The 23,350-nt window shown below is 46.8% G+C and overlaps 1 protein-coding gene across 3 annotated transcripts in view; it reads right to left on the bottom strand.

Moving 5' to 3' along the window:
* The window catches only part of APOM (apolipoprotein M), a 48,136-nt gene extending 25,031 nt beyond the window's left edge, over positions 1 to 23,105 (bottom strand). The window contains exons 1-4 of one of the 3 annotated variants that reach the window (XM_073548815.1): positions 22,912 to 23,105; positions 19,401 to 19,546; positions 18,653 to 18,726; positions 5,292 to 5,390 (exon numbers count right to left, since the gene is read on the bottom strand). In XM_073548815.1, the coding sequence (XP_073404916.1) occupies positions 5,292 to 5,390; positions 18,653 to 18,726; positions 19,401 to 19,546; positions 22,912 to 23,025 (433 nt within the window). In that variant the 5' untranslated portion in view covers positions 23,026 to 23,105. Of the gene's footprint in view, positions 1 to 5,291; positions 5,391 to 18,652; positions 18,727 to 19,400; positions 19,559 to 22,911 lie in introns of all 3 variants that reach the window. The other 2 variants (XM_073548814.1, XM_073548816.1) reach the window with 2 other exon arrangements.
* Positions 23,106 to 23,350: the final 245 nt, after the last annotated feature.

The following is a 23,350-nucleotide window of genomic DNA, read 5'->3' on the forward strand; positions in this document are numbered from 1 at the left end:
CTTACACCACGTGCCCATACTAGGAAGCGCCTGTCTTAATCCTGTTCATTTAGACACTGTTCATATGTTAAGGTTTTAAATACATTAGATAGGGACTGCTCCATTAAGGGTTACCTTGACGAGGTGGAGTGGCTTTGCAAAAAAACCTATTGACTAAATACCCTGTATTTGTTGTCATCTTTTTACCAGCACTTGCTGATTTTTGTCATATTTTTTACTGCAGAGTATTTTTGCACATTTGTCATTCTGTGCTTTCTTTTTGTGTTTCAATCTTCCCTGGAAGCAGCAAAAGAAATCTGCTTCTACTACCCCAGGAGGAGACCACCAATAAGGAAGCATCCAAAAATTACTGCAACAAACTGAATCGTTTAAACTGTTACCCAGGAGGGTATGGGCACCGTTGTGCCCTCATTTGTTTGTGTTTTCCCCAGTTTGCACCAGTTTTTATTGAACTGAGAACTCATGGACAATGACTGATCCAAAAACTTTGTTGTAAATAGTTGCGCCTCTTAAGGTGCCCTCTCTTGGTTTTACATAGGCCTTCTTTAACTAAGAACAACCTCGGACTGGGAGCGCTGCTCCTATCATAAGGACATTTCAAGACATTTTGGGCTGGACCAGTGTCTACTTTATCCAAGAATAATTGCAATTATGTCTTAATAATTAATGCTTAGTATTTTATAGTGAAGGATAAGAATAGGTTGTCATGATAGTCTTTGATAAAGATATTGATAGCAACAGGGTTATAGAATTTAGTCTTGTAGTAATGTTTGAATAAAGATGTGAATGCAGGTGACGAACCAGGCATCAGCGGTTGTCACTCATGGTCTAGAAGAAGGAGTAAAATGTGGAAAATGTGAAAGACAAAAGGAAGAAGAAAATGTGTTGATGATGGTACTTGAATTAGCAGTAAACTTCTTAGTAATTATTATTATCCAATAGCACTTTAAATTAGGTAATATGTTAAGTTATAGATAGTCTGTTAAATTGTTCTGCAACGTTCAAGAGTCAATGCCTCCCATATTGGGAAGTTTAGTTTAAGAACTGTTTATCAAGCATTTCCAAAATTTTGTATGTTCCTTACTTGTTTTATCTTTGTTTCACTTGCAGCCCACGGACATGCTGTGTTTAACGGGGGGTATGTGGCGCCCCTGAGGGTTCAGTCGCCACAGAGGTACTGCACCCCCTCCTCAGGTGTGGTACCCCACCATTCAGGTAAGGTGGAGACACCTGACCACACTCCAATACCTGCATCCCACACAACATAGTAGTGTAGCAAAGCACCTTTGGTGGCTCCGTGCTTGGAACACGAAGAGTGCTGGGAGGTGGGTGGAGCTTAGTTGCACAAGAGAGCGGGAGATTATTAGGACTAGGTCAGTCTGTGAGAGATCCCCTGAGTGGGATGGATGGAAGGAGGTGCTGCAGCAGTCTCCTGTGACCTGGAGCTGCTGGCACTGGAAAGAGATATAGAAAGCCTGATTCTCCATAAGGAAGAAAGATTTGTACAGAACATGAGGAGAAGAAGAGAACTAAGGACTAGGGTCAGAGCAGGGCCCTTCCTCAAATTCTAAGCGCATGGCCGGGGTTCGGTCCCCGGGGTTGTATGGATACTAATGGTCCTGCAGCAGACACCGGAGGAATAGAAGTTGTCACGACTTTATTCCCACACAATACTTGGCGGCACAACAGCAACGTGAGTGAGCCGGGACTTGGTAGCAAGGAGTCCCTGAAGCAGGCTACAGCTGTCTGCCCTACAAGTAGAGTTCAAAGGAACATCTTAAAGGAGGAACTTGGGTTTAACACACAACCACAAGTACTTCATTATAAGCGCTAGAAAGGAGACGTTCAGAGAAGGCATATGTTGGCGGAGTGTTGGAACGGAGTACTTCATCTTGCCTGGAGGTTCGCTGAGCCCCTGACCTGGAGGACACAGCACCAAGGCAGGCACCTGTACGCACAACAGACTGTGATTAAAGCTTTGGAACTACATGCCCTGGTGTCCTCCGCTTATTCCTGCGCCAACACACTCAGCACTGCTACATCTCTGTGCTTAACATTGCACCATTACGCTCTCCTCACTAGCTCTTCATCTACACTGCCCTGGGACTACGGCCCTACCTGTGGAGGGCCACAACATCGTTGCTGCAGCACACCATCTGTCCCAGAGGATCTGTTTGCAGCATCGGCTCAACACCTTCATTGCCGAACACCACAGGTGGCGTCACGAATCATCCACTTCTAAACTTTAATCAGCCTCGCTTAACACCATTCCTTTTACATGGGCGCCCAGGGCCACGGACCGGGTCACCGCTACTGTGACACCTCCCTCTGAGATACCGGCCCGGTACCGAGTACCCCACTGCCCTGGCAGGTGACTCACAGCTGCACACTGATTCTATAAGAACCACAGAGTGCCGGCGCCACCCCCCTATGCACACAGCCACGAAGTATGCAGAGAGCAGGCAAGAGGCTAAAAGCACACAGCTTGGAGCCAGCAGCAGACAGAACTCACAGCATGGCCCGGAGTAGTGAGTAAGGCTGGTGGGGGATGGGAGGCCATGCAGTGATGCCGGAAGGGTTGTTACAGTACCCCCTCCTTTACGGCCCCTCTTCTTCAAACGTGCCAGAATGACCTGCAGAAGGAGTATGGGACCACACACCGACTCCGTATGGCAGGCGGATTAAACGCACCAAAGCTCCCAGAAGGCAGAGAAACAGTCATTGACTTTATTGAAGAGGAAGTACTCTCACCCAGAGAAATCTCTGCTACTGGCCCAGGGTTTTGGAGTATAGGCTTCACAGGGCAAAGACCGTCAGGATGTTCCTTCTCAAGACCAGATTTCGGCTGCAATTTTGCCAGGCACTTTTTAATAGACCTCTTGGATCTTACACGGGAGGCCGCCTTGGCAGGCTGTGGAACAGGTGAGTCATGGACGGTCACAGGCAGATGAAATGAGTTACCCACAGATTCTTTCGTCTGGTCCGTTTCTGGAAGCTTGGGGGGCAAGACTTTTCAGGAGACGCTGTTCTAGGCTTATAGAAGGCTTTGCAGAAGGCCACCAGGAAGGCCAGAAGACTTGAGGTGATGGGATCCCCAGCTTCCCAGAGGGGGTTAAGCCACACCAAGGCATCTCCTGTTAGGTAGGACATTAAGAGTGCTACCTTCATCTGATCGGAGGCAAAACGGGGAGCATGCTGTTCGAAGTATCGTAGGCACCATTCCAAGAATATACTGCTTTGGATCCCCATCGTACCTTGGCGGATCCGCTGGGACTGATACAGGTTGAGAAACTACATATGCAGGAACTATGAGTTCAGGTAGAACTTTGGTGAAGGCCTGGATTTCAGATTGGGTAAAAAATGTTCTCAGTTGCTCACACCGGAGAGTGTACATCTTGCTCCGAGAGCGGAAGGACATGGGACTCAGCAGGGAACATGGCCTGAGCAATCTGTAACGATCGCGCCCTGTCTGGTTGGTGCGAGCGTGGGGTGTGTGACCCCACTGGACCACAAATCAGACTACCCTGGAAGGGGCGTAACTAAGCAGATACCTTGGTGTTCACTGGAGCCTCTGATGGTGAGGTCAGGCTTGTGCGGCAGGTAGCTGCCAGGTGCCACTCCAGGGTGGTGTCTGGCTGTGCCTTCTGATCCCACTGAGGGACTGGATACTGCGAGCAGGTGCTGGCTAGTACAAACGGACACAACAGGTACTCTAGCGGGCATGGCTTGAGATACTGGCAGGCAGGGGGGCTCAGCTGAGACACTGGCAGGCAGGCGGGCACGGCTGAGGCACTGGCAGGCAGGCGGGCACAGCTGAGGCACTGGCAGGAACTGACTCGGTAGTGACAGGACAGAGACTCAGACTGAGACGAGTAGTGTATGTGAACAGGTAGGGGGCTGTTCACACTGGCGGTGCAGGAACTGATTCGGGAATGACGGGAACATAGACAGGTATGAAGGGTATGAGGAAAGAGGTAGAGAGCTGTTCACACAGGAGATGCAGGAACTGGTTCAGGAAGGACTGGAACATAGACAGGTGTGAGGGGTATGAGGGAACAGGTTGGGACCTGTTCACACTGGAGAAGCCGGTACTGACTAGGAACCAATACAGACGGGTAGGACAAGGATCCGCAAGATACGGAACGGAAGCAAAGCAGAACCGCAGGGTTGCTGAGCAGAGAAGAACCACAGGGAGCGGAGCAGGGTGGAACTGCAAGGCTGCGGAGAGGAGCTGCAGTTTGCAGCAGGAGGTTCTGCAGCAGGAGCTACAGAAGAGAAATAGCACAGAACCGCAAGGTATGCAGAGAGGAGCTGCAGCAAGAGGTTCTGCAGCAGCAGGGGCATAGCAAAGAGGAACCGCAAGGTATGCGGAGAAGCTGCAGCAAGAGGTTCTGCAGCAGCCGATGCGGAGCACAGGCAGAACCGGAAGGGTGCTTAGCAGAGGCAAAACCGCAAGTGTGCAGAGCAGAGGCAGAGCCGCAAGAGTGTGGAGCAGAGACAGATGGAGAGGACACAAGGATAGACACGGCAGGGAAAGGAGCCACAAACAAGGAGACCAACAGACAGAGATTAGGACTGAGTTCAGACAGGGCAAGGTACGAGTCAATGCACAGAGACAAGGATACAGAGACTAGGATATTCTGCCTCCTGGTGGGCAGAAAACATGACACAAAGCACACGGAAACAGATCTGGGTATGATGCCTCCAGAGCAGGCAGAAACAGGATAGGACCTGGCAACTCAGCAGCAAGACACTGACTGAGTAAAGGCGTTGCTCAGGCAGCTTCCACCGGGTGGAGCTGCCCTAAATATCTGAGGCCTCTTGGTAATTGGCTGGGAACACCATAGGCAGGTGCACACTGATTCTATAAGAACCAGAGAGTGCGGGCGCCGCCCCCCTATGCCCACAGCCAGGAAGTATGCAGAGAGCAGGCAAGAGGCACACAGCATGGAGCCGGCAGCAGACAGAACTCACAGCATGGCCCGAAGTAGTGAGTGAGGCTGGTGAGGGATGGGAGGCCATGCAGTGATGCCGGCAGGGTTGTTACAGGGACCTACACAATGTGATGGTGGGGTCGGGTACATGGAGTAGAAATCAGCTCCCTACACACTGATTTTTTCGCGGTGGGCTTCTGCTCACACACAGAAGCCAATTAGAACAAGCAGATCTTTATTAAGGACAGAAAAACAGTTTGCGCCTCTGAAAAGAGCTGAATTTCAGACTAGATCCAACACAGCCGAAATCCTCGATCCCCACAGAGAGTAACAGCGACAAGGCATTAATGCACTTACCGTAGAGGAGCAGCCTGGAGGTCGCATTATCTGACTCCTTCAGGATAACGCACTTCGGGCAGTGACAGGAGAAGAGCTCAGTCAGTCTATCCGGGTGGCCTGCAAATATTAAAGGGCTACTGCTAAATCATTGACACAGCCTATCCGTTAAAGGGAAGCAATCAACAGAAAACAATCTATCTAAATCAGGTTTTTGTGTTACTGTACGTGTATTTTTTTTTTGCTTTTGGCAATTTAATTTTCTAATATTGTGATTTTTATTAAAAAAGCTAAATTATTAATATTGCAGTTTTCACTCTGACCACCATGGCTTGATTTTTCAGCAGGCTCATTATCATCAGAGGCAGGATTACAATGACAAGTAACATCTCTAAAAGAGGAAATGATTGCACTCAGTTGCATTAAGGCATGTCAATGTGAAATACATGAAGTGTGAATAGCATAATGGCTTTTGAAATTTAGGAAAAACACATAAGATGCTTAGCACAAAATTTGGCCAAAAAATGTGAGTCCATCCACCGTCAAGGTAATATCATTGAATGGGTCCCTGACCTGACTGCCTAATGTGAACACTTACCTATGGCTAATACCGGGGTAAAGCCAATATTTATGAGTAGGTCGAAACAAAGTGTGATTGGATGTAATTAAAACCACAGCATGGTGAAGGGCTTTACCAAGTTATCAGCCAGATGTAAGTGTTCACACTAGGCAGTTAGGTTAGGGACCCATTCGATGAGATCACCTTGACATTGGTGGATGGGTTCACATTTTTTGTCCAATTTTGTGCTAAGCATCTCATGTGTTTTTACTAAATTTCAAAAGCCATTATGCTATTCACACTTCATGTAATTCACATTGACATGCCTTAATGCAATTGAGTGCAACCAGTTCCTCATTTTGATATGTAGCTGTTTTTTGGTATGCACCTGTTCAGACTAGTTCTTGATGTGCCGTCAGTTTTCTGTTATTTGTATGCTAGCTTTCTCACTGAGCACTCTGCCCTTCACCATGCTGTGGTTTTAATTACATCCAATCACATTTGGATCCAACCTTCCTATAAGTATAGGCTTTACCATATTAGTAGCCAAAGGTAAGTGTTCATGGGTCACCCTCCCAGGGCTGTGGGGTACTCGGTACCGGGCCGGTGTCAGCGGGATGTGTCACAGCAGCGGTGACCCGGTCCGTGGCCTTGGGCGCCCAAGTAATGGGGGATTAAATGGTGGAATGTAATTGATTAAATGAATAGTTCGTGACGCCACCTATGGTGTTCGGCAAGTGAGATGTTAAGCCGACGTTGCATGCAGATCCTCTGGGACTGGTGGTGTGTTGCAGCCAAGATGGTGAAGCTCCCCACAGGTGGAGCTGTAGCCCCAGGGCAGTGTAGATGTAGGGGGAGAGGAGAGGCACAAGCAGTGTAGAAGCCGGTACCCAGATGTAGCGGTGCTGGGTGTGTTGGCGCAAGAATGAATGGAGGACACCAGGGCTTGTAGTTCTAAAGCTTTACTCACAGTCTGTAGTACACACAGGTGCCTGCCTCCGTGCTTTATCCTCCGGGTCAGGGACTCAATCAACCTCCAGGTCAGATGGAATGCTCCCTTCCAACACTCCGCCAACATGTGCCTTTCTGAACGTCTCCTCATATAGCACATTTAAGTGAAGTACTCCTAGTAGTGAGTTACACTGGAGTTCCTCCTGACAGATGTTGCCAACAACTCTACTTGTACGGCAGACAGCTGTAGCCTGCTTTGGGGACTTCTTGCACTTGAGTCCCGACTCAGTATCCAAGTTGCTGTTGTGCCCCCAAGTCTGTGATGGGAGTAGTGCATTTACAGCTCACTACTCCACCGGTGTCTGCTGTAGGACCCTTAGTATCCTTACAACCTCGGGGACCGGGCCCCGGCCTTGCGCTTAGAACTTCTAGGCAGGGTTCTCTCCTAACCCACGTCCTCTGTTCCCTTTTACTCCTACGTTCCGTACTAGTCTTTCCTTCCCATGGAAGATCAGGTTTCAGTTCAATGTCTTTCTCTTTCTTTCCTTTCCTGTGCCAGCAGACCCAGGTCACCGAGATCTGCTGCAGCACCTCCTTCCTCCATCCCTCTCCCAGGGATCTTCTCTCCTCACTCCTCTCTCACTGACTCCTGACTGACGTCAAATCCTAATCCTTCCCGCTCTTTTATGTATTCTAACTCCAGCCGCCTCCCAGCATGTTTTGTGTTCCAAGCAGGGAGTCACCAAAGGTGCTCTGCTACACTCCAAGCAGGGAGCCGCAATGTGGCTTTGCTGAACTACTGTGTTGTGTGGGATGAAGGTGTTGGAGCGTGGTCAGGAGCCTCCAACTTACCTGGATGGCAGGGTACCACACCTCACAAGGAGGTGCAATACCTCTGTGGCGACTGAGCCTCAGGGGCGCCACATACCCCCCGTTAAACACAGCACATCCGCGGGCTGCAAGGTAAGCAAAGTTGACAATATAGGAACATACAAAATTTTTGTAATGCTGAATAAACATTTCTTATACTAAACTTCCCAATGTGGGAGGCACGGTTTCTTGAACGTTGCACACAGTTTTAACTAGCTATCTAAATTCAAAATTATGCTACCTAATTTAAAGTGCTATGGAAGCAACTCAATATCAATTCACATTTTCTAGCAACACATCTCTGTTCTGTTACTTTACACATTCTCTTACTTTCTTCCTTACATGACAACCGCTGGTGTCTGGTTCATCACATGTAACTTCAATTCTTTATTCACATTCAAGGCAATTGTACTTCAAAATTTCTTTAGTATACCGTTTACTAAATTTCTACATTTGTAAAGCATTCACTATATTCTTTTCTCAATTATAACCTATAAAATCTGTCATTAAACATCACTTTCTAGCTTTCTGTTTCAAAAATATATTAACCATTATCAATAAGTGCAAATAATAGACATGGGTCCGGCCAACATGTCTGGAAATGTCCTTATGCTGAGGTAATTCTTCCTTCAGGAAGAGAGTCCTATGTAAAACCAAGAGAGAGCACCTAAAGAGGTGTAAACTATGTACAAATTGCAGTTCTGGATCATTCAGTGTTCATGATCTCCACAGTTCAAGTGTGAAGGCTGCCAATACAACTGGGCAACAACTGGAAAAACAAAACTAAACCATGATGGTCAAAAATGGGAAACAAAAGGCACAACAGTGCAAATACCCTCCTGGGTAACGAGAGTTATTTTTGCTAGTGGTGGTCTCCTCCTGGGATTTCTGGAAACTGGTCACTGGAACTGCTTCCAGGGGAGATACTTTGGGTGCCTTCATCCTGTTGCTGGTTGCTTGCCAATTGCATGTACTCTGCCTCCCAATGGGTGAGATAAGGACTGGTCGGGGTAATTGAAAGGGCCATAGAAATGTCAACTGCCTGCGGGGACGGCATATCCGCTACCACCGATGGCACTTCGGCTGCGGTCGGCGACTCAGCCGGCGTTGACGCTGGTACCTCGGAGTCCGATTCTTCTGTGTCCATCGGGACCTCAGCTAGTCTGGGGTCGCCGGCGGAGGTCAATTGGGCCATTCCTATTCGTTGGTTCCGCTCCTAAGACTAGGGTCAGGTCTGGAGCGATAATCATACCTTGCGCTCCCGGCTGAGGTTCCGGTCCCTGTACCTGGTAGTGGACGGCGGCAGCCGCAACTCCCGGAGTTGCCGATGGGGTAGTTCGCAGCTGAATTCGGGCAGGGGCAAGGCCAGTTTCTGCCAGAGCCGTCGGTGGAGGCCTGCGCAACCGCACCCGGTCCAGATGGGGACCCTGTCCCGGCCCTCCATTCTGTACCGGAACCCTCATATATCTCCTCCGGACAGGGCTCATCCAATGGCAATATGTGTGTTGGGGTAATGGCGGGCGCTGCAGAGGGTGTATCAGTGGCTGTATCCTGCGCAGGGGCGGCCTGGGGGCGAGTGGCTTCTCCTCCCCCGTTCTTCTGACTTCTTTTCTCTTTCCATCATGGCGTTCTGGCGTTCTCCTTCCTGTCTCGGCTCCTTTCCTGCCACTGGCTTCCGCTCCTCCTTCTGGGGGCGGCGTCTTCGTCCAACTACTCCATACCAAGCCAGTATACGAACCGCTCGGGGGGTGGGCCATGTTGCCGTTGCATAGTAATTTAGGCAGGGGAGGCCCAGGACAGTTGGTGGTCTTTTCTTAGGACCTCCCATGTTATCACGCCCTTCTTCACCATGCCAGCGGCCATTTTTAATGTTCACTTTACAGTCTATTAAATTGGGTCTTCTGCACATTTTCAAAAACTTTAAGTCTTAGGCACACAGAACCCAATGACATCGGGTCTCGTCATCCTGTTCGTGACGCCAAAATGGGTCGCCCTCCCAGGACTGTGGGGTACTTGGTACTGGGCCGGGGTCAGCGGGATGTGTCACAGCAGCGGTTACCCGGTCCGTGGCCCTGGGCGCCCAAGTAATGGGGGATTAAATGGTGGAATGTAATTGATTAAATGAATAGTTCGTGATGCCACCTATGGTGTTCGGCAAGTGAGATGTTAAGCCGACGCTGCATGCAGATCCTCTGGGGCTGGTGGTGTGTTGCAGCCAAGATGGTGAAGCTCCCCACAGGTGGAGCTGTAGCTCCAGGGCAGTGTAGATGTAGGGGGAGAGGAGAGGCACAAGCGGTGTAGAAGCCGGTACCCAGATGTAGCGGTGCTGGGTGTGTTGGCGCAAGAATGATGGAGGACACCAGGGCTTGTAGTTCCAAAGCTTTACTCACAGTCTGTAGTACACACAGGTGCCTGCCTCCATGCTGTGCCCTCCGGGTCAGGGACTCAATCAACCTCCAGGTCAGATGGAATGCTCCCTTCCAACACTCCGCCAACATGTGCCTATGTGGCGCCCCTGAGGCTCAGTCGCCACGGAGGTACTGCACCTTCTCCTAAGGTGTGGTGCCCCACCATCCAGATAAGTTGGAGGCTCCTGACCACGCTCCAACACTCGCACACCACACAATAGAGTAGTTCAGCAAAACCACATTGCGGCTCCTTACTTAGAGAGAAGCAGAGCACCTTTGGTGGTTCCCTGCTTGGAACACTAGACGTGCAGGGAGGTGGGTGGAGTTTAGAATACATAAAAGAGGGGGACGGTTCCAGGATTGAGGTTCAGTAGGTTTAGTAGGTTGAGGCAGTCAGACGGAGAGTCTGGGAGAGGAAGCCACTCGGGAGGAGTGGGGATCCCTGGAGGAGGGATGGAGGAAGGAGTGCTGCAGCTGCCTCAGTGATCTGAGCCAGCTGGCACAGGAAAGGAAAGAAGGAGAAAGACATTGAACTGAAGCCTGGGCTTTCATAGAAGGGAAAGGACAAGTACGAAACGTAGGAGAAAAAGGGAACATAGAGGACGTGGGTTAGAGGAAGAACCCTGCCTAGAAGTTCTAAGCGCAAGGCCGGGGCCCGGTCCCCGAGGTTGTATGAACGCTAATGGTTCTGCAGCAGACACTGGTGGAGTAGTGGGCTGTAAATTCACTACTCCCATCTATGACTTGAGGGCACAACAGTAACACGGATAGAGAGCTGGGACTTAGGAGTAGAGAGTCCCCGAAGCAGGCTACAGCTGTCTGCCGTGCAAGTAGAGTTCTTGGGAACATCTGTCAGGAGGAACTCCAGTGTAACACGGTACTAGGAGATCTTCACACTTAAAGGCGCTATAGAGGAGACGTTCAGAAAAGGCACATAAGTTGGCGGAGTGTGGAAGGGAGTATTCTATCTTGCCTGGAGGTTGACTGAGTCCCTGACCCGGAGGACACGCACAGAAGCGGGCACTACAGACTGTGAGTAAAGCTTTGGAACTACATGCCCTGGTGTCCTCCATTCCTTCCTGCGTTCGTCCGCCTGGCACTGCTACACCCCCTGCGCCAGACACTACACCATCTACAGTTGTGGCCAAAAGTATTGACACCCCTGCAATTCTGTCAGATAATACTCAGTTTCTTCCTGAAAATGATTGCAAACACAAATTCTTTGGTATTATTATCTTCATTTAATTTGTCTTAAATGAAAAAACACAAAAAGAATTGTCCTAAAGCCAAATTGGATATAATTTCACACGAAACATAAAAAAGAGGGTGGACAAAAGTATTGGCACTGTTCGAAAAATCATGTGATGCTTCTCTAATATGTGTAATTAACAAGCACTCATTCATACTCTCTGCATGAAATATTTTATTACACGTGCAAAAAACTCCATTTGATTGTTATTAATTCCATATATTGTTTGTAGGTACCTATTCACACCTTTTGCATGGAACCACTCATTCCTGCGCATCTATAAATTATTTTTGAGGTGTAAAAAAAATTCCTTTTGATTCTGACTAACTTTATATATTGTCCGTAGGCACTCATTCACACCTTTCGCATGGAATCATTTATTTCTGCGCAGAAAATCCATTTTCCATTGGAAGATCATCTTGGAGTTATTTAATTACTTTTAGATATATCCATTTATATTATTGTACCTTTTTTTTTTTTTTTTTTCCTTGGGAACTTCAATCCTGGAATGATCTGTATCATTGCAAGGAAACGCTCACTTTTCCTTTCATGTGTTGCCACTTTTTGTAATTAATTGCAAGCTTTGTGATTGGTTTGTAACCTGTATATATTTTTCTATGCATCTTGTTTTTATTTACCTATGACTAAGGGTGCCTTTGTGCACCGGAAACGTGTCAGGTGTTTTTTGCATTTTAATATGGCATATTAGCCTAATAAAGTTTTTTTCATTTATGCCGGTGTGCTGAACGAACTTTTTTCTTCTTGTGGACATCTGCTGTGCTCACCAGCGTATTCATGCACCCACCTGTGGATCAATGAACTCAGCCCAAAGTCGTTTTCATTTGGATGCGATGCAAGCTCCCAGTCCTCCCTCTTCTAACAACACCTGTAACTTACCTGTGACACCTGACAGTTGTTTGCAAAAACTGAATCACACTTGCAACCAGCTGACATGGATAAAAGTTGACTCAACCTCTGTCCTGTGTCCTTGTGTGTACCACATTGAGCATGGAGAAAAGAAAGAAGACCAAAGAACTGTCTGAGGACTTGAGAAACCAAATTGTGAGGAAGCATGAGCAATCTCAAGGCTACAAGTCCATCTCCAAAGACCTGAATGTTCCTGTGTCTACCGTGCGCAGTGTCATCAAGAAGTTTAAAGCCCATGGCACTGTGGCTAACCTCCCTAGATGTGGACGGAAAAGAAAAATTGACAAGAGATTTCAATGCAAGATTGTGCGGATGTTGGATAAAGAACCTCGACTAACATCCAAACAAGTTCAAGCTGCCCTGCAGTCCGAGGGTACAACAGTGTCAACCCGTAGTATCCGTCGGCGTCTGAATGAAAAGGGACTGTATGGTAGGAGACCCAGGAAGACCCCACTTCTTAACCCGAGACAATAAAAAGCCTGGCTGGAGTTTGCCAAAACTTACCTGAAAAAGCCTAAAATGTTTTGGAAGAATGTTCTCTGGTCAGATGAGACAAAAGTAGAGCTTTTTGGGCAAAGGCATCGACATAGAGTTTACAGGAGAAAAAAAGAGGCATTCAAAGAAAAGAACACGGTCCCTACAGTCAAACATGGCGAAGGTTCCCTGATGTTTTGGGGTTGCTTTGCTGCCTCTGGCACTGGACTGCTTGACCGTGTGCATGGCAATATGAAGTCTGAAGGCTACGAACAAATTTTGCAGCATAATGTAGGGCCCAGTGAGAGAAAGCTGGGTCTCCCTCAGAGGTCATGAGTCTTCCAGCAGGACAATGACCCAAAACACACTTCAAAAAGCACTAGAAAATTGTTTGAGAGAAAGCACTGGAGACTTCTAAGGTGGCCAGCAATGAGTCCAGACCTGAATCCCATAGAACACCTGTGGAGAGATCTAAAAATGGCAGTTTGGAGAAGGCACCCTTCAAATATCAGGGACCTGGAGCAGTTTGCCAAAGAAGAATGGTCTAAAATTCCAGCAGAGCATTGTAAGAAACTCATTGATGGTTACCGGAAGCGGTTAGTCGCAGTTATTTTGGCTAAAGGTTGTGCAACCAAGTATTAGGCTGAGGGTGCCAATACTTTTGACTGGCCCATTTTTGGAGTTTTGTGTGAAATGATCAATGTTTTGCTTTTTGCTTCATTCTCTTTTGTGTTTTTTCATTTAAGACAAATTAAATGAAGATAATAATACCAAAGAATTAGTGTTTGTAATCATTTTCAGGAAGAAACTGAGTATTATCTGACAGAATTGCAGGGGTGTCAATACTTTTGGCCACAACTGTAAGTGTCCCCATATCTACACTGCCCTGGGACAACAGCCCTGCCTGTGGAGGGCTATAACATCATTGCTGCACCACACCATCTGTCCCGGAGGATCTGTCTGCAGCGTTCGGCTTAACACCTCCCTTGCCGAACACCACAGGTGGCGTCACGAACTATTCATCTAACTACATTCCACCACAACATCTCCCTATTAATTGGGCACCCAGGGCCACGGTCTGGGTCACCGCTGCTGTGACACGTCCCGCTGACACCGGCCCGGTACCGAGTACCCCACGGCCCTGGGAGGGCGACCCACCTTTCTGAACGTCTCCTCATATAGCGCCTTTAAGTGAAGTACTCCTAGTACTGAGTTACACTGGAGTTCCTCCTGACAGATGTTCCCAAGAACTCTTCTTGTACGGCAGACAGCTGTAGCCTGCTTCGGGGACTCCTTGCTCCTGAGTCCCAGCTCACTATCCAAGTTGCTGTTGTGCCCCCAAGTCTTAGATGGGAGTAGTGCATTTACAGCCCACTACTCCACCGGTGTCTGCTGTAGGACCCTTAGTATCCTTACAATCTCGGGGACCGGGCCCCGGCCTTGCGCTTAGAACTTCTAGGCAGGGTTCTCTCCTAACCCACGTCCTCTGTTCCCTTTTACTCCTACGATCCGTACTAGTCTTTCCTTCCCATGGAAGATCAGGTTTCAGTTCAATGTCTTTCTCTTTCCTTTCCCGTGCCAGCAGACCCAGGTCACCGAGATCTGCTGCAGCACCTCCTTCCTCCATCCCTCTCCCAGGGATCTTCTCTCCTCACTCCTCTCTCACTGACTCCTGACTGACGTCAAATCCTAAACCTTCCCGCTCTTTTATGTATTCTAACTCCACCCGCCTCCCAGCACATTCCGTGTTCCAAGCAGGGAGCCACCAAAGGTGCTCTGCTACACTCCAAGCAGGGAACCACAATGTGGCTTTGCTGAACTACTGTGTTGTGTGGGATGAAGGTGTTGGAGCGTGGTCAAGAGCCTCCAACTTACCTGGATGGCGGGGTACCACACCTCAGGAGGAGGTGCAGCGCCTCTGTGGCGACTGAGCCTCAGGGGCGCCACATTCAAACTAGGCAGTTAGGTCAGGGACCCATCCAATCCATGAGATTACCTTGACGTTGGTGAATGGGCTCACATTTTTTGGCCAATTTTGTGCTAAGCATCTCATGTGTTTTTCCTAAATTTCAAAAGCCATTATGCTATTCACACTTCATGTATTCCCCATTGACATGCCTTAATGCAATTGAGTGCAACCATTTCCTCATTTTGATATGTAAAGTAACACCTCTATACACAGCTGACAACACAAGATCCACCATTTACAATAGGTGATGTCACAGCTCACCTCCTCCTCCAATCACAATCGGTGATGTCACAGCTGTACTCTTCCCTTCACAATTACTATTGCACACGCTCATTAGATGCTTCAGAACAAAAGATACTGTCAGGATTCGACTATTGTGGCTAATGTACATGTGTTACTTCCTTAAATACTTGGAAATTAGAGTCTAAACAAAAAAAAAAAAGTGGCGGCAGTTGGAGTGAAATCTGCAAGATTTTTTTTTACTTTTTAATACTGTTTGTAATATAGAAAAAAACATTAAAAACAAACAAGTAAAATAAAAATACAGTTAACATGAAAACCCTGTTTAAAACATGAGGCTATTTTCTGATGACACATTCCCTTTAAGGCATAATTAATATCTGGGTACACACGACCTGGCCGTATACTTTGCATTCTGTCTTTGAATTCTAACTGAACCAACTGATGCTTTGTATCAACTATTTATGGGTTTCCATGGTGACAGACTACAAACTCGGTGTAGTCAGATCCTGCAGGAGGTTGGGGAAGTCACTTGTAAAACATATACATATATATACTGCTCAACAAAAATAAAGGGAACACTAAAACACTACATCCTAGATATCTCTGGATGAAATATTCCAGTTGCAAATTTTTATTAATTGCATAGTGGAATGTGTTCAGAACAATAAAACATAACAATTATCAATGTAAATCAAAATGGATATCCCATGGAGGTCTGGATTTGGAATGATACTCAAAATCAAAGTGGAAAATCAAATTACAGGCTAATCCAACTTCAGTGGAAATGCCTCATGACAAGGAAAAGATGCTCAGTATTGTGTGTGGCCTCCACATGCCTGTATGACCTCCCTACTGTACAGCGCCTGGGCATGCTCCTGATGAGGAGTCGGATGGTTTACTGAGGGATCTCCTCCCAGGCCTGGACTAAAGCATCCACCAACTCCTGGACAGTCTGTGGTGCAACGTGACGTTGGTGAATGGAGCGAGACATGATGTCCCAGATGTGCTCAATCGGATTCAGGTCTGGGGAACGGGCGGGCCAGTCCATAGCTTCAATGCCTTAATCTTGCAGGAACTGCTGACACACTCCAGCCACATGAGGTCTGGCATTGTCCTGCATTGGGAGGAACCCAGGGCCAACTGCACCAGCATATGGCCTCACAAGGGGTCTGAGGATCTCAGCTCGATACCTAATGGCAGTCAGGCTACCTCTTGCGAGCACACGGAGGGCTGTGCGGCCCTCCAAAGAAATGCCACCCCACACCATTACTGACCCACTGCCAAACCGGTCATGCATCATTACCTTGACGTTGGTGAATGGGCTCACATTTTTTGGCCAAATTTTGTGCTAAGCATCTCATGTGTTTTTCCTAAATTTCAAAAGCCATTATGCTATTCACACTTCATGTATTCCCCATTGACATGCCTTAATGCAATTGAGTGCAACCATTTCCTCATTTTGATATGTAAAGTAACACCTCTATACACAGCTGACAACACAAGATCCACCATTTACAATAGGTGATGTCACAGCTCACCTCCTCCTCCAATCACAATCGGTGATGTCACAGCTGTACTCTTCCCTTCACAATTACTATTGCACACGCTCATTAGATGCTTCAGAACAAAAGATACTGTCAGGATTCGACTATTGTGGCTAATGCACATGTGTTACTTCCTGAAATACTTGGAAATTAGAGTCTAAACAAAAAAAAAAAAGTGGCGGCAGTTGGAGTGAAATCTGCAAGATTTTTTTTTACTTTTTAATACTGTTTGTAATATAGAAAAAAACATTAAAAACAAACAAGTAAAATAAAAATACAGTTAACATGAAAACCCTGTTTAAAACATGAGGCTATTTTCTGATGACACATTCCCTTTAAGGCATAATTAATATCTGGGTACACACGACCTGGCCGTATACTTTGCATTCTGTCTTTGAATTCTAACTGAACCAACTGATGCTTTGTATCAACTATTTATGGGTTTCCATGGTGACAGACTACAAACTCGGTGTAGTCAGATCCTGCAGGAGGTTGGGGAAGTCACTTGTAAAACATATACATATATATACTGCTCAACAAAAATAAAGGGAACACTAAAACACTACATCCTAGATATCTCTGGATGAAATATTCCAGTTGCAAATTTTTATTAATTGCATAGTGGAATGTGTTCAGAACAATAAAACATAACAATTATCAATGTAAATCAAAATGGATATCCCATGGAGGTCTGGATTTGGAATGATACTCAAAATCAAAGTGGAAAATCAAATTACAGGCTAATCCAACTTCAGTGGAAATGCCTCATGACAAGGAAAAGATGCTCAGTATTGTGTGTGGCCTCCACATGCCTGTATGACCTCCCTACTGTACAGCGCCTGGGCATGCTCCTGATGAGGAGTCGGATGGTTTACTGAGGGATCTCCTCCCAGGCCTGGACTAAAGCATCCACCAACTCCTGGACAGTCTGTGGTGCAACGTGACGTTGGTGAATGGAGCGAGACATGATGTCCCAGATGTGCTCAATCGGATTCAGGTCTGGGGAACGGGCGGGCCAGTCCATAGCTTCAATGCCTTAATCTTGCAGGAACTGCTGACACACTCCAGCCACATGAGGTCTGGCATTGTCCTGCATTGGGAGGAACCCAGGGCCAACTGCACCAGCATATGGCCTCACAAGGGGTCTGAGGATCTCAGCTCGATACCTAATGGCAGTCAGGCTACCTCTTGCGAGCACACGGAGGGCTGTGCGGCCCTCCAAAGAAATGCCACCCCACACCATTACTGACCCACTGCCAAACCGGTCATGCTGAAGGATGTTGCAGGCAGCAGATTGCTCTACACGGCATCTCCAGACTCTGTCACGTCTGTCACATGTGCTCAGTGTGAACCTGCTTTCTTCTGTGAAGAGCACAGGGCGCCAGTGGCAAATTTGCCAATCCTGGTGTTCTGTGGCAAATGCCAAGCATCCTGCATGGTGATGGGCTGTGAGCACAACCCCCATCTGTGGACGTCGGGCACTCAGACCATCCTCATGGAGTCGGTTTCTAACCGTTTGTGCAGACACATGCACATTTGTGGCCTGCTGGAGGTTATTTTGCAGGGCTCTGGCAGTGCTCCTCCTGTTCCTCCTTGCACAAAGGCAGAGGTAGCTGTCCTGCTGCTGTGTTGTTGCCCTCCTACGGCACCCTCCACGTCTCCTGGAGTACTGGCCTGTCTCCTGGTAGCGCCTCCAGTTTCTGGACACTACGCTGACAGACACAGCAAACCTTCTTGCCACAGCTCGCATTGATGTGCCATCCTGGATGAGCTGCACTACCTGAGCCACTTGTGTGGGGGTGTAGAGTCCGTCTCATGCTACCACCAGTGTGAAAGCACAACCAACATTCAAAAGTGACCAAAACATCAGCCAGAAAGCATTGGCACTGAGATGTGGTCTGTGGTCCCCACCTGCAGAACCACTCCTTTATTGAGGGTGTCTTGATAATTGCCAACAATTTCCATCTGTTGTCAATTCCATTTGCACAACAGCATCTGAAATTGATTGTTAATCAGTGTTGCTTCCTAAGTGGACAGTTTGATTTCACAGTTTGGTTTACTTGGAGTTATATTCTGTTGTTTAAGTGTTCCCTTTATTTTTTGAGGAGTGTGTATATATATATATATATATATATATATATATGAGAACATTATTTTTCTGCTTTAAAACACCAGCTTGCTCTCTCACCCTCCGTCCTTAGCTCTGTGCTCTCTTCGGTCAGCAGGTAAATCCACTTGCGGGGAACACACGACCCATCTTTACTGGAAATAAAATGAGGGAACTTGGTGTAGGTAGATGGAAAGAAGCACAGTAATAAAAAGCAGATTTTTTTATCAGATAAGAAAATATATTTTTTACCCCCAGGACAACCCCTTTAATTACTCAAGAGAAGCACATTGGCCTACATTCATTAAAGAGGACGTATATCTCTTCTGAGGTTTCAGTAAACGCTAGTATTGTCTATGGAATAACGGTCCTTTAGATTCCTCTTGTGTTGTTCTTCTATTATTTCTCCTGAAAATGCATGGATTAATTGACAACTGGGCGTTAACCAATGCCTCTTTTTAAAAGGGCATTTCTACATCCAGTGGGAACTGTCCAATGAGTTTAACCAGCGTCAGTTGGCAGAGGAACATACCATATAAAAAAATGGTAACGCCCAGTTGTCAGTTTATTCATGTTTTCAAGAGGGGAATAGCACAGAAAGATGAACCAGAGATGGAGGGCTGACCGGTCCAAAGACAAACGAGCACATTGGAGACAGGGTGGTGGAGGCAGCGGGGGTCCTTGCAATTATTGCCCTATTTGCCCCTCCCTATTAAAGCGGCTGAATACCAGTTTAGATGGAGGACCCAAGGAAGAGGAGGTGAGAGAGCGAGGGCAGAAGTGGTCGAGAGGACCCGAGAGAGCGAGAGAGACAGACGGGTAATCTCACATTCTAATGGACGCTGTGAACTCCAGTTTCTCCATCTCTGCACTTCCCCGGACTAAGAACCGTCCGTTATCCATCACCTTGAAGATGTCCAGCGCTCCAGTCCCCGATTCTGCCGCCGCTGCCAAGAAATACCAGCTCCCCATGTACTGCAATGGGAACTTTAATGCAAGGATATGAACAAGGAATCACGGAAATCTTAAAGCCCCCCTCTGCCTTCTAAACATTATAATCTTACCTAACTTCAGAAACGTAATAACATTTTATATTTGTGTCCTATTTTCCTCTTTGGGATTGAGAGAGGCATTATGAAATTTTTATTAAAGGGGTTGTTTATCTTTGGGTGCCATTTTTTTTTACTTAAGTGCATGCATTTGGGGCTCTAAATTTTCTTTTTTCCAGTTGGGTTCATTAAAATGTTTTTTTCAACATTTACTTTCAATAGTTTCTGGTTTTCACAGTTTATTGCTGGCTGCAGAATGAGTTAACTGAGAATTCTTCAGTGAGCTCATTCAGATTTAATGAAGGGAGAGTTTGTAACTCTTTTATCCATTTTTTTTTCTTCTCAGGCCTTCTAGGCTGATGTATGACCTAAGGCTATGTGCACACGTTGCGGATTCTGCTCCGTTTCCGCTGCGGTTTTGGCCCTGCGGAAACACTGCAGTTCCGCAGACATGGTACAGTACTATGTAACCCTATGGGTTTTAAAAACCGCTGTGCTCACGGTGCGGTTTTTTCCGCGCGGTTTTGCTGCGGTTTACAAACCGCAGCATGTCAATTGTTTTGGCGGATTCCGCAGCGGTTTCACACCTTTAACATAGTAGAGGTGTGAAACCGCAGGGCAAAACCGCAGGCCAAACCGCAGGAAAACCGCAGGTCACTTTACCTGCGGTTTTACCTGTGGATCTGCGCGGAAAAACCCGCAGGTGAATCTGCAAAGTGTGCACATAGCCTGAGACTACATCAAAGTTGATTGTGCTGGAAAATCAAAGAGCCTGTAAAAACCAAATTGTGCAACATTTTCTTTTTTCATGAAAACCAGTTGCAAAAATGATTACATGAAAGTGGACAATTTAACATGAGAGGCCTCAACTAATCGAGAGGCCTGGGCCTGCCTTTTATGGGCCAACTACAGGCTACCTAGAAGGTCTGTACACCTTTTTTTTTGCCTCAAGCGCTGAAAGTTGAATCTTCTTGTAATTTGACCTCCGGCTCCTATTGACATGTGTGGGTGTCTGTGAGCATAGTAAGCGGATATCTTATGGGCCTCACTAGACAAATATTGCCATATAGAAAAACACTGTAGATTGGGAAAAAAGCGCTCCATCTTGCCCCACCACCTGGGAGATTGTGAATGAGCCCCTGCCCCCATTGGATTCCTATGGAAATCCCTTTGAAATTTAAAGTTTTATAAACCTCTGTAGTTGCCATACTCATACATACATTTTTCTTTGATCCCAAGCCAATATGGCGGCACATAGAGGCCCCATGTTTCCATATTACAGAGCCCCAGACACTCTGAATTGTGATATATTTTATTACAAAAATATTATCCCCCCCTAACACCTTGGGTTCACAATTTTTTTTTACCTGATGTAAACGCCGCTGTTCTCCTGAATCCGGCGCTGTTTTTTTTTTCATTCTGTGCCTCTCAGTTCCTGAGATACAGCGCCCTCTGCCCTCTATATATATCTAGTCTTGTTAACCAAGTGGGTGTCATCCTAAGGAAGAATTGAAAGCCACGCCTACTTGGCTAAACTGACTACATTTATTGACAGGGAAGAAGAGGCCATATCTCAGGAACTGAGAGGCGCAGGAACAGAAAAACATCGGCGGATTCAGGAAAACAGGCCATTTACATCATGTATAAAATATGATATATTTATGGCAAGTGACAGGTCCACTTTATATCTGTAAGTCAGTGGGGGTCCAAAATTATGGACGTCTCCTCTTCATATGTATTTATGCCGGTACCACAAGATCATTTTGAATTTCCCATCACAGTAAGTGATGGCGCATCCTAGAGTTTCGGATCTGATGCAGGTTTCTGATAGTGTTTCCTGCACATACAGGAATGAGCCACTGCTTTCACTTCCTGCACGGAGAATGAACGCCCTCCCCTTAGTGAATATAAGGGGAGTCGCATGATAACGTGGCTCCCGTAACTATTAATTTGATGGTGTTCAGTTGGTTTTTTAAGCTCTGGTTTACAAAGAGTTAATGTTTCAGTAAGCTGTGATATTTCAGGAGCAGGTTCCCTGTTGTCAGGCAGATTTGGCTTCCTGCTCTTTTTTTTGAGCTTGTTTGATTGGCTGACAGAGTATGAGCGGGAAGAATTTGTGGTATATAATCAGCTGTGTCATACAGTTACCTCAGTTTACCTCAAGAAGATTTCAAGATAGTGTTAAAAAGTATTTCACTGTATTGTCGTGTCGTTTATTTGTGAGATAATCTCCCTGTTTTAGGGAAGATTGGGTCATGAGAGTAATAATTTTATTCAGTGATGGAGATATTTAATGTTTTAATGGTTATGATGAAATAAAATTGGTTGTTGAGTAACTCAAAATAAACGCCACAGCCATTTTATGCCAAACTTAGAACTCCGTGTCCTGTGCCCTTTTTTCTTATGTATGAGAGTGAGGCCTGCGTTATCATGTATGGGAGCGCTGCTGTTCAGGGGAAACAGTTGAAGGGTCGGACCCCCACAGATCACAATGTTGTGATCAACCCATGCTTAAAGGCTGGATTCATACATCTGTATTTCAGGGTTTGTTGTGTTGACCAGCCATGAGTCTCCTGACCTGAGCTTGACAACCTCATAAGAAGAAGACAAGTTAGTGTCAGGAGACCGACCCACTGCCGATCCGTGCATCAGACCACGAAAGTATGAGGCTGTGAACTTAAGGACTCATGGATGGGCCACGCATCTTACCGCGAATGTAAGAAGCTGTTAAATTCGAGTCAGGAGATCCGCAGCTGATCCGTGCATCAGACCACGAAAGTATGAGGCTGTTAATTTCGTGTCAGGAGACCCGTGGCCAGACCGTGCATCAGATCGCGAAAGTATGAGGCTGTTAATTTCGTGTCAGGAGACCCGTGGCCAGACCGTGCATCAGATCGCGAAAGTATGAGGCTGTTAAGTTTGTGTCAGGAGACCCATGGACAGTCCGTGCATCAGACCATGAAAGTATGAGGCTGTCAGGTTTGTGTCAGGAGACCCTCGGCTGGTCCATGCATCAGACCACAAATGTATGAGGCTGTTTGTCAGGAGGTTTGTGGCCGGTCTGTGCATCAGACCATGAAAGTATGAGGCTGTCATGTTCGTGTCAGGAGACCCGCATTCGGTCCATGCATCAGACCGCGAAAGTATGCGAAAGTATGAGGCTGTCACGTTCGTGTCAGGAGACCCGCGGCCGGTCCGTGCATCAAACCGAGAAACCCATACGCCTAACACTCTATGATGGGAACACCCCTTTCAATGACTATATCTAAGCTTCCACGACCATTTGGTTACCTCTGTCCTGTTGATGCGTGATGCCGACAGTTGGTCATTCCTGTCACAACGAGGTTCGGAGTCGAAGATGAGTCCATAAAAGTAGAGGAAATACCGCCATGCGCTGACGATCATTTCTGGGAGCGTTTCTGTCAGTCAGGAGTGTGTGACTGCTCCTGGGACTGTATGTCTCTTCTGTCCTCCTTCTGCCTCCTCTCGGCCTCTTATCTCTCGGGACCTTGCTCTTTTTTCACTTTTTTTGTTTATTTTTGCCCACTGGCAGACCCTTGTTCTCTGCATCCATCAATCATTAACTCCTGGCTGATGGTCAGTTTACAGATTAGGCCGACATGTCCGATATCTAAATGAGAAAGATGATGAGAGCCTGTAATAGTGAAGCATAATGGTGGGCAATGGCCTGAACAGGTGAACTGTTTCTTAGCAACAAAAGCATGGCCAC

This window comes from Dendrobates tinctorius, unplaced genomic scaffold, assembly GCF_039654945.1.
Source record: "Dendrobates tinctorius isolate UK_male_01 unplaced genomic scaffold, ASM3965494v1 ptg000158l, whole genome shotgun sequence".
In the NCBI taxonomy this organism is placed as follows: Eukaryota; Metazoa; Chordata; class Amphibia; order Anura; family Dendrobatidae; genus Dendrobates; species Dendrobates tinctorius.